The sequence below is a fragment of the Stegodyphus dumicola genome, chromosome X2 (assembly GCF_044657685.1).
Source record: "Stegodyphus dumicola isolate Sdum_Otavi_A_Nest chromosome X2, ASM4465768v1".
NCBI classification, from domain to species: Eukaryota; Metazoa; Arthropoda; class Arachnida; order Araneae; family Eresidae; genus Stegodyphus; species Stegodyphus dumicola.
In genome coordinates this window covers 40,218,845-40,231,026 of record NC_140781.1, presented here as the reverse complement: position 1 = coordinate 40,231,026, position 12,182 = coordinate 40,218,845, and the positions used below count along the sequence as shown (strand labels likewise).

Here is a 12,182-nt window from a genome sequence, read left to right as displayed (position 1 = left end):
ACATAACTGACTTCACCAACAACAAACATCTTGAAGAAAAACCCCAGAAAAAAAACTCAAAAATGACAAAACATTTTTAAATGTTCTGCGCATCCTAGAAATAAAGAGCACAAGATTGGAAATACATGCACAAAAAGTTACTCAGTGATATGTTAAAAAACTCATTTTATGTACAAAAAAGGTACAAAAATTATGTGATACATGATATGGCCAAAATTAAATATTAATATTCCTAATACTTTTTAATTTTTAATATAATTAATTTACAGTAATGAGATTTAAAAAAAGCAACTTCAACTGCCAGCTAAGCAAATGTCAATAAGTATTTGCTTATACTATAAAAATAACGGAACTACTCTGATATGCGCCCTCAAGTCGCCAAATTTCTCGCCAAATGTTTTTGGCGAGAAACTTCACGCTGCCATATTACTATCTAAATTTTTTGTCTACATTTTGAACTTTTAGCCTAAAATGTCTCCAAAAACGTGGTTTTCACACATGCAAAAACTACGTTTTGAACACACAATTTAGCTAAAAATCCGAAACAAAAACAAAAAATTTAGATAGCAAAAACGTAAAGTTTCTAACCAAAAATATTTGACAAGAATCCATGTACACAGCGACATGTTTTAACTTTAAAAAACATCTACGAATTGCACAACGTAGGCAACGAACGAATCTACAAACTATGCAAACCTCGCTTTAATAAATTAACATAACAACAATAAATTTCAAAGAATACCATGTACACAGCATCCTGTTTAAACTTAAAAAAAATTCTACGAATTGCACAATTTAGGCAAGGAAGGAATCTACGATCTACGCACTCCTCACTTTAATAAAATAACATAACAACAATAAATTTCAAATAATACCATGTACACAGCGTTCTGTTTCAACTTTAAAAAACATCTACGAATTGTACAGTCTAGATACTAAACAACAAAATAAACTAAAATAAATTTCAAACAATTTAAAAAAACAACAATAACGACAGAAATTCATACTAAAGAACCAATGAACATAACATTCTACAAAATAAGAACAAGGATAAAATAAAATGCACTTACCATGAATTAATGCGTTTTCGAATAGCAGAAATATAAATTTCATACCGCCTTTAACATGCCGCCACGTAATCACTATTGTATTTACATGACAGCCAGACACACTATCCAGAAAATTTATACTATAGTTCACAAATAAATAAAATCACAAATCCCTATTTCTATCATGCACTGCCATTAAAAATAATCTCCCAGACCCTCTTTCCACACTTCCAAATACCCACTACCCCTCAACAGGATAGCCACAATCATATTACCTTTTGCCGAACTTCAATTCAACAACTACCATTTTATCTTTCCCTCCCATCTTCTCAGACACAGAGGCGAACCAACGAGCTCCAGCGAAAGATTTTTCAACGTCAACAGGGTTGCCATAGAACACGCAATCGCGCCAAAAACCAGCGCAGAACACATATCGCCACATTTGGTGAAATTAGGGCGTATATTAGAGTTGTACCAAAATAACAAAACATCCTCTTAAAGTGCATGTCTACTCAAATAATACTAAATCGTTAATATTTCATATAAAACTAATGTCATATGGTTCACAGAATGATTTTCATTTCTTTGAGAAAGATTTTGAAATTCAAATACTTACCTTCATCACTTCGCACCACAATTCTTTCTTCATGTCCATCAGGAAGTTTCTTATGCTGGAAATTTTAAAATCCTTCAATGAATAAATGAATGTGATAAGAAATACATCTTTGTATGTACTACAAGAAATTTCAGTCTAAAATTTCAACACCCATTTTCATCAATTAGATATTTGTATCACGCAGCCATCAGATTTTACAATTTTTAATTTGTGTGTATGTCAAAGAACCACAGTAATATCGGTACAAAAAATCTTAGAGCTAGAAAAAAATATTGGATGCTGTTGTGGAAAATGCTGTCACGTTCCGGAATATTATTAAAAAACGATATATTAACAAAGATTTAGGCAATAAGAAGGCTTTCAAAATTTATTTTTAAACCTCATGTCTCAATTGATATATTGCTTTTAAAAACAATACAGCCTTCATTTTAAGGTAAAACTAGTATTCAATGGTTAGGTTAGTACAAATAAAAATTCACTGCATTCTATTTTCAAATTATATTGGTGCTCATACAAGTGCAAAAATTTTGACTAAAAAAAATCACTAATTAAAATTACATGAGCTTACCTGTGGCTGAAACATAAAAGGCATTATAACACAAAAATACAAATTAAAAAATTGAATCTTAAGTGTCTAGAATAGAAAACTATATTATCAAATGAATATGACTGAAATAATATGTAACGAACAGAATTTTAGGAAAAATCAGCATATGTGATTTGGGACTCTCAATAAAAGAGTCAATTAGACGTTGGAGAAATAAGTGAAACTCCAGTACTAATATGGTTTTCAAGGCAAAACAGAAGAATTTTGCCAAGCAACAGTTCTCCCAATGATGAATACCTTCGGTTTTTCAAGATTCATCTATCACATTTCATTGCGGATACATATTATTTACAAAAAATAAATGCAAATCTACATGCACTTTCTTAAAAAGCCTTACAATGAGTTGTTAAAAATTTATCTCACAATATCTCATAGATGTGCAAAGATATATACTCATTGGTGATTAATCCTTCCTGCATCACAACATCCAAGCTGCCATAAAGTCATATTCCCTAATGATGATAAAGGCATTCGAGAAATAAACCGGCCAATCAAATCTCCAGATTTAAAGCATATTGAGAACTTACATCATACTCTTCGAAAAGCGGCTGCACTGCAAAATTTCCCTTCCAGCGATACCGGTACTTTGTAGGTAAGAAGGAGTAGGTGGAAGAGTATAGCTCGCATGTTTCTGGTTTTCTCTTGATCCAAATGCATTTAGAATTAGATATTAAACTGCATTTAGAATAATGGAATTTGCCCACTTAATAGAATATACATAACAGGGGGACCGGAAAGTAATGTCGTTTCTGAGCATGTCGATAAAACAACATGCTAAGGGCAGAAGTGGAGCAAATCCATGTCAAACATTATTAACCAACCTTGGTCGACCATCCAAGAACATTTAAAGCAGAATTGAAAAATAAGCAAAACAGGTGTTTGACTCACCACCATAATCTGTCCGAAAAGAATAAAGCCAACCTATCCATCAATGCAATGCATTGCTTCAACGGCACCATACAGAATCGTTTTAAGTCCTGTATGATAATCCAAAACTCAAAAGGCAGTTTTAATAGGGGTTACAAAGGGTTTACATCCCGAAAAGGTGCTTCTGGGTGTTTGATGGAGTATTCGCGGAATTGTTAATTTTGAATTGCTGAAACCTGGACAAACTGCTAATGCAGACCTTTATTGCGAACAATTGGATGGAGTGAGCCAATCTTTAATAGAAAAATATCAATTGTCAACAGAAATGGCGTCATTCTGCAACACGAGAATGCAAGACTGCACTGTGCAAGGCAAACACTGGAAAAAATTAATGAATTGGGGTGGGATGTACTGCCATACTCACCTACCATACTTGGCCGATATCACAGCATTGGATTTCCATTTATTCTGATCCCTACATTTTCTTAGTGGCAAAAAATTTGAAAATTTGTATGATGTCAAAATGTTCTCTGGAGATATTTTATTCAAAAACCAATTGATTTTTATCGGTCCGGGATTAAAAATCTGCACATTAAATGGCAAAAGGTTGTTGATAACGAGGGTGATTATATTACTGATTAAAAATAAAAAATTGTTAAAAATGTACTTGTTTGAATTTAATGTAAGAAAGCAACATTACTTTCCGGTCCCCTTATTACATTGTTGCAGGCTTTCTAACTGTAGTGCTCTATGCATTAATTCAGGCAATTCCTTTTTTATGGTGAGACCTACAAAACACTAACCATTTGCTTTCTGTAATAAACACTTTCCTTACTATGCCCAGATGCAAATGATCCAGTGGTAATTAAAACCTGTAAACTCAGTCATCTAGCTGATAGAATTCAATTATAAAGGACAATTATGGATAGAAACTGATTTTCAGAAGAAGCTTTTCTTCTTTTACAACAGTTATGGTAGCTTTAAAATATTTCCAGAGTGTAATAACTGTGCATCTTGAAATATTGGCCATCTTACCAGTTCTGTAACTGATGTCTCTGCTTCTGAATGGTTGCAATTCTTCATGTAAATTATTTCCAGAGTATAATAACTGTGTGTCTTGAGACATTGGTCATATTACCATTTCTGTAACTGACGGCTCTACTTCTGAATGGTTGCAATTCTTCATGAAATACTTTAGCGATGATGCATTGTTTCAAATGAACATATTTAATAATTCTACTTTATAATACCTAAAGTATCAAACAAATCTTAGAATCAATAAATGCTGAATTTCTGATTTACAGAAATTTAGGGAAAATGCAATCTATGTGTAGCACTTGCCTTACTTTAATACGGTAATTTCCATGGCTTAATTTGCATTTCAAAGACATCAAATTAGATGAGATACTTACAAATAAGTTTGCTTTACTGCATTATATGAAAAATACATCAGATTTAAACCAGTTGCTTTATGAAAGAGTATTACTTCTAGGCATATAAGGATACCTTTAAATAGCAGTTTACATACTTTTGACTCAGAAAAACAAACTGATGTGGTCATTTAATTCATACAGCTGCTGGGGAAAAGAAACTTGAATGAACCAACCTTGATTATAATTTTGTACTTCAACTGTGCTGGTGATGGCATTTGAGCAGCATCCCTTTCAATGGGTTGTGTCAACAACATATCTGTAAAAAATGTAAGTTCACTTAAAGTTTTCCTAAGTCTTAAATTTGTCCAGTAGTAATAAATTAAAAAAGGGAAAAAGTCTTTATTTTTAATCTATTTATATCACAGCCCCAAGAACATCAAAGAGATTTACAGTGAATGAAGACAGAAAGTTATAGTTACATCAGGACGTGCACTGCACCGATGTCATCGCAAACTCATACTGATTTTCCAAATAAGAAAATGAAATATATTCATACATGATCAGAAAAAATTCTTCATGTACGTTTGATGTCATACACTGAAAGGGATTTAAAAGGACCATGTTATAAGTTCCACTATACTATTTACTTCAGAGTTGATACTGTCGACTAATTAGAGGGACTGTGTAAAAGGGCTCTAGGGAGTTACGGGATTTAAAATTGTGAGTTTAAAATACTGTGAAAGAAATACAACAGAATTATAGTCCATGTATGTGTTACTATTGAATGACACAAATGATGCTGTTTAGAGTATCCAATTAGGAGATAATTGAAAAATTGCATCCCATCTTTCTCTTCAAAAAGAATACCAATAATTCTGCTGCTAATACAGTAGCCAATCTGTTTTTCTGTCAATAGACAAAAACATTTTTGTATGAAGAGAATAAAATTTGGAAATTAATATTCAGCATATTATAGAAATTCTGAATTTAAATAGGACAGAAACTTGTCAATGTAAAATTTAAAAAATCAGCAATAACACCGCCTCAGTTTGGCATAGATTTTGGATAAGGTTCTATCGATTTTAAGGGTGATAAAGCAGATACCTCTTCTTCATGGAAAAAAAAAAAAAAAAAAGGTTTTGCAAAATAGAAGGAGTGACAACTTTTCAACTGTTTTCATCTTGAAAGCAGTGAGCAGAGCAAAGTAAGCAGGAACATAGTGCGATCTGCCAAGAAAATGAGTAACAAAATGTGAAAAAAAAAAAAGATATTTTAATTCTGAAAGTGTACCATTAAAATAATGTTAAGACAGACTGGGCTGGAATTAATTCCATTAGCTAATGATAAATTTTTGTGAATGTGAAAAATCTTCCAGGAAATTTGATTCATCAATTGAAGAAGCTTTATGAATTAATTTTCCAGAACTTAAGTCAAAATTCTGATTAAGTGTCCAAAGAATAAGAAGAGAAACAAATGAATACTTCATAGCTAAGCCCAAATGAGCTACAGAAAAAAGAATTATATATATATATAAGATAAAAAGAATATTCTTCATGCTTTTGCTTTGATATAACAAAATACGATAGCTGCTTAAAAAAAATTACTGCCGACCTCAAAATTATCTGGTGCTCTCCCCCCTAAATTCATCTGTTCATCCAAATTCGAGATCTTTCTACGTTACATAATGCTACTGAAAAAGGGCAACTAAAATTAATATTAATCAATCATAGCTTGTCTCTAGAATCGCACCTATTTTGGTATAAATACCGCTGGCGAGTCAATTACACCATTATTCTGCTGCATTCCTTTTCTAGCTTCCACCATTGCTAATGTGTCTACTGTGCTCTGAAATGTAAAATGATTGTCGCCCCCATTAACCTGTGTAAATTGAATATAAATTATCGTAATTGTTATGATTAAAGAGTATAACGTCTACGATGAATTATTCTAGTGTGCCTGGAAATCTGGTAATAAAGACGATAATTGGCTGAACTTAGTTTAGTATCAACTCCTTCCTCTCCCCCTACCACTCAGCCATTGTGACTGTGCTTTAAAATTATGACATATATACAGCAAACAAAATTACATGCTTCACAGCATCTACTTTCACCTGAATTTATGTGCTTCCATATACACATTTCTCAAAGATCATATACCAGCTCATCAAAAAAAATTAATGCAGATTGGCATTTTTTAATTACAGAAATTATAATAATTATGCATCTCATTAAATTCTGATTGATATTACGACCTTCAAGCACATGCTGATAGATACATAAAAAGCACTACTGGTACATAAAAAGTTTTAGATCGCTCTTTTTCAGGATGCCCAATACGAGTTATCTCATAGTTTCTTTACTTGCCACTTTTGCGCAGCTATGAGTTACTCGCTTAGCACTGTGTTTTAGCTGTACCGAGGCAACAAGTCGATGCATGTCTGTACAAATCAACTTGTAGTGGGCTTCTGCAAAGAGTTTCATCTATCAAAAGACAACTAAGAGATAATTCGTAGGGCCCATTCATTCTACAAAAAAAAAAAAAAAAAAAAAAAAAAAATCCTGTAAACTTTTTAATGATTGTTACGAATCATAATTAGTATTTTTGATATAATATGATTAAATCGATTTGGCTTCTCTGACCAGAATCCGAAAAGTGCCGTGGCAGTCAGAATATTAAAAAAAACCAAAGAAGAAAGCTTACAGCAAAACTGTTGATACCTCAATGTCAAAGATGAAGTAACACAGTACAAAGAAATTAGCAACAATATATTAAAAGTTGCCAGGATAAATAACATTCATCCAAAGAATAATTTTATGCACTTTCTAATTATTATGCTAAACATTAAGCTATAATTACAGCACTTTTAATGATATAAAAAAACTTCAAGCATTTCTTTACTAATAATCAAACTGAGCTATCCTCAGCAAGTTTATGTATGTCAAAATTAACTAAACTAGTCACAATTACCTATATAACTGCACTATAATTATTTATAATTTTATTTGCAAACATAAACAGATGACGTTTAAATAAATACATTTAATCTGCATGTTTGCATTACTTGTACATGCCTCAAAATAGCTGAATTTTAATTACCTCCAAATATTTCCAGAAATGCAGATGCCATATTTCGTTGTTGAGGTAAAGTGCAATGATTTTCAATAGAAAGGATTACGGGATATCTACAAACAACAAAATAATAATTACTATACTTATAACAGCGATCAGATTTAAATTAAGAAGTAATTACCATAAAAAATCACAAAATATTAGGAGGTCCATAAAATAATACAGTCAAACCCAGTTATAATTAAATTCAAGGAGTCAGAATTTTGGTTCCAACCCAATAAGTGTGTGTGATTATGGCAAAGCCTCGAGGGCTATCTGCCTAAGGGGAGGGATGCCTTCAAGGAGGACTTTCTAAGGGAAACTGGCTCATATACACGTTACACATGGGGAAAACCACGAAAACGCCCATGCAGCCAGCCCGTTCGCGGAATTCGAACCTCGGACCGAACTACCAGTGTTCAGCGACTTTACCGCTCGGCCGCTGGTGGGCTCCAAACCAATAAGCAAAATAGATTATCCAGAATGATCTCAAGTACACCAGCTAAAAAATATATATATAATTTTTTTCCTTGGAGAATATGATACTAAATAAATAATAAAAAAGGCAAGTGTGATATAAAAACGACTTTACTCAACTAACTAAGATTCTTGCATGTCTTTCTCAAAGATCGGTTTGGCTATGGAATCACACCCTGGCCAAACACAATGTATTGATTGACGTTGTGCAGATGTTGGCCATGACCACATTTTCGGTTACCTTGAGTGGTTGTATGTGTGGGAGTAGGTAACATTTTTCTCTTTACAAGGCTGACAAACCTGGTCTTTTCTGGCAATGAGTGCCCCAGAATACCATGGCAGCCTCTGCAGAGAAGGCCCTTGACTGGAGTCAAAAGTTCTAAAGCTGAACTAACAATTTTGGGTGTACAAATGCTGTATGAATGCATAAATGTAAACATTTTCATAATCAGGAAAAATATACAACTTTAGCATTTAAAGGAGTTAATATGTCATCTATCTTCAGATGTCATTCCTGTCATCTATCATTCAAACAAAACAGTACAGATAACAAACATTCATGAGCAGATGAGGCTATAAGGATATTTTTAAGGCATTGGTGCCTGCGCTATCATTTACCAGTTAATATCAATGGATTAAAAATATGAAATGTTAATCATAATTCTAGAGATCATGCATCAAAAAATGATACTCTTATTGGACAAGATGATTAAATGACACTTGAGTGAGTGCATGAGTGAGTATTTTGGCGCAAAAACCAATGATGATTATGATGCGCCAAACAAAAGGTGGGATGACCTAATTTAATGAAATGAAATACTTATTAATAAAAAATTATAAAAAGCTACATGTACCAAATCCAGAGGATGAAGGTCATATAAAAACCTGGTAAAAGCACACATTAAAATATAATACACAATCTGCTGAACAGATTACATTAAGTAATAAAAGCCAGTCTCTTTTAAATAATAAAATAAATTACAATTGACCTCTCTTCCAATTAAACGGTCGAGAGGTAAGTCACAGCTATTAAAATATTTCTGACGAAGACTATTAAAACAAGGACACTCAATTAAAATATGACGGACAGATAGACAAACATTAAAATTTGAACAAACAGGCTCATTCTCAGCTTTTAAAAGGTAGTTATGTGTCACTCTAGTGTGACCAATTCTGAGGCGAGTCAAAAGAACTTCCTCCTTACGATTTTTGGTTAGTTCCCAATGCTCAATTCTAGGCTTTACATGTCTTAACATGTTTTCAAGCTGAACATCCCAAAGTTGCTGCCATTTTTTTTTTTTAATCTTCTCTTTCACAACACAACCGATGTCTCCAAAAGGGATGAGGCGACTAGACAGTTCAACAGCACATTTCACTGTGATATCTGCCAGCTCATTCTCTTTTATTCCCACATGCCCGGGAACACAGCACTACAGGATTTTATATCCACGACTCGTTAAGTTTATATGTAACTTCAGAATATCCACTATTACTGGATTTTGAGTATAAGAAAAAGCTTATAATGATTTAAGCGCACTATAGGAGTCTGTATAAACTATAAATTTTTTGTGGCAGAGCCTTGAGATGTACAAAAGCCTATAATATATCGCAGTTAGTTCGGATGTTAAGACAGAGAAAGCATGGTGCAAGCATCTGCCCTCCATGTGATCTTCAATTACAAATGCCATCCCGACATGATCTTTTGACTTAAATCCATCTGTACAGACTGGAAGATAACTGCTATATTTGTGCCTGTGCTCAGCGAAGAGTTGTCTGTAAATGATCTCGTTAGTGCTTGCCTTCACATGATGCTTGAAAACATCAAGAAGCTGAATCCGTGCATTTTCCCAAGATGGGATTTCAAAATTCTGTACTACTTGGGGGCGCATATCAGAGAGGAAAAGTTCCTCAATGACTGGGCGAACTCTTAAAAGAAAGGTAGGAACACAAGATGGACGTGTTTCAAATAATGTGTTACACACATTATCAAGTAAGCACAGGCTTATTAGGATGTTCAGGTTGAGATAAAATATTAAAATATTGCAAAAGGGAGAATTGCTCATGCTTTAGATAAAGTGATGGTTCGTTAGTCAACATACATGCTCTGGACAGGAGAATTCCTGAAAGCTCCTGAACAAATCCGCAGAGCTTAATGGTGAACAGAATCTAGTTTTAACAAAACTGATGAACGAGCGGATCAATAAACAACTGAGCCATAGTCCAGTCTAGAGCAAACAAGCGCTCTGTAAATGTGAAGCATAGAGCAATGCTCTGCACCCCAGGAGGTGTTTGCCAACACTTTTAAAATATTTAGTGATTTTAAACACTTCTTTCTCAGGTTTAAAACATGAGAAAGGAAAGTCAATTTTCGATCGAACGTCACTCCTAAAAATTTTACTTCAGGTGCAACCGGAATAATTGTACCATTCAGATATAACTCAGGTTCAGGATGGAGACCTCGTTTCCTACAAAAGTGCACGCACACAGTTTTCTGTTTCGAAAAAGTAAATCCCTGTTTGTCTGACCATTCTTGGATATTATTCAGAGCCATCTGCAATTGCCTCTCTACGTATCTCATGTCTGCCCCTCGACAGCTAATCTGCAGATCATCAACATATACAGATCCCAAGATGGTGGGAGGAAGTTCTTTTAGTACAGAGTTGATTTTTAAAATGAACCGGGTTACACCAAGCACACAGCCTTGAGGCACACCCTCTTCCTGTTCAAAAACATCCGACAAAACAGAGCCAATCCTTACTTGAAAAGTCCTAGTGTTCAAGAAATTCTGAATGAAAATTGGTAGGTAGCCGTGCAAGCCACTCTTGTGAAGATCCTGAAGTATACCATATCTCCATGCCTTATCGTAAGCTTTCTCAATGTCAAAGAATATTGAGACAAGGTGACTTCTTCTGACAAAGGCTTTTCGAATAGATGTCTCTAAGAAAAGCATATTCTCTACAGTCGTTCTCCCTTTTGAAAACTGCTTTGATAAGGCAATATAATATTATTCTTTATTAAGAAGTAGACTAGACAGCTGTTTACCAGCTTTTCAAACAGTTTGCAAACACAACTGGTAAAGGCAATTGGCCGATAGTTTGAGGGATTCCTCGGGTCTTTCCCTGGCTTAACAATAGGAATGACAACAGCTCTCCTCCATGCACTGGGGAAGGTACACTCCTTCCACACCCTATTCTAAAGAGTGAGAAAAGCAGTCAATGACTTATAGGACAGATGCTTCAGCATTTCATAATACATGCCATCCAGACCCGGACAAGACCTATGAGTCTGTAACAAAGCCCTCTTTAACTCTAGCACAGTAAAGTCTCTACTATAAGGCTCAAAGTTAGAAGAGTTGAAATCGATGGGATTTCTCTGAGAGCTGCTTGATAGAAAGAAATGCCGGTGAGTAATTTCTGCTGGAAGAAACGGCAGCAAATGTCTCACAATTTCTTCTATGGAGCTAATCACTTGGCCATCTTTTTCCAGAAAGGAAAGTGAGTGGTTTTTATATATACCGCATGCTTTTTTAACTCCTTCCCAAACCCGTTTACTAGGCGTAGAGGATGTTATTGATGACACATATGAAATCCAGGAATCTCTCTGGTTCTGCCTTCTTACTTTTCGTGCATTCACTTTGGCTTTTTTAAATGCTATGAGGTTTTGCAGAGTAGGATATCTACGAAAAATTCCCCATGCTTTTTTCTGTTTTTTCAGTGCTTCATGACACTCGCGATTCCACCATGGTTTCGTATATTTTAGTATTTTTCCTGATGTTCTAGGAATGGAAAGCATAGCTGCCGCAATAATAGTATTAGTAACAGCTTCAACAGCATCATCAATACGCACATATTCTACCATGTTCTCTGTGAGCTCTGCGGTGGAAGAGAAGAATTGCCAGTCTGCCCTATCGAGTATGAATCGAGGGGATCTCGACATGGGGTTTGCTCATTTTCGTGCAAGAGATATAAAAATAGGATAGTGATCGCTGTTGTAAAGATCATTTCTCACACTAAAAGTGCAAAATGGCAACAGAGATGGTGAACAGATGGCAAGGTCAAAAGCGTGGAATGACCTTGAAGGCTCAT

General features: G+C 34.3%; 1 protein-coding gene across 4 annotated transcripts in view; it reads right to left on the bottom strand.

Annotated features, from left to right (window-relative positions):
• Positions 1-12,182, bottom strand: part of sl (small wing phospholipase C gamma 1) — a 326,005-nt gene that overhangs the window by 211,875 nt on the left and 101,948 nt on the right. For all 4 annotated transcript variants that reach the window (XM_085809362.1, XM_085809364.1, XM_085809363.1 and 1 more), the window contains exons 11-13: positions 7,609-7,694; positions 4,746-4,828; positions 1,666-1,720 (exon numbers count right to left, since the gene is read on the bottom strand). In XM_085809362.1, coding sequence (XP_085665488.1) covers positions 1,666-1,720; positions 4,746-4,828; positions 7,609-7,694 — 224 coding nt within the window. The remainder of the gene's footprint in view (positions 1-1,665; positions 1,721-4,745; positions 4,829-7,608; positions 7,695-12,182) is intronic.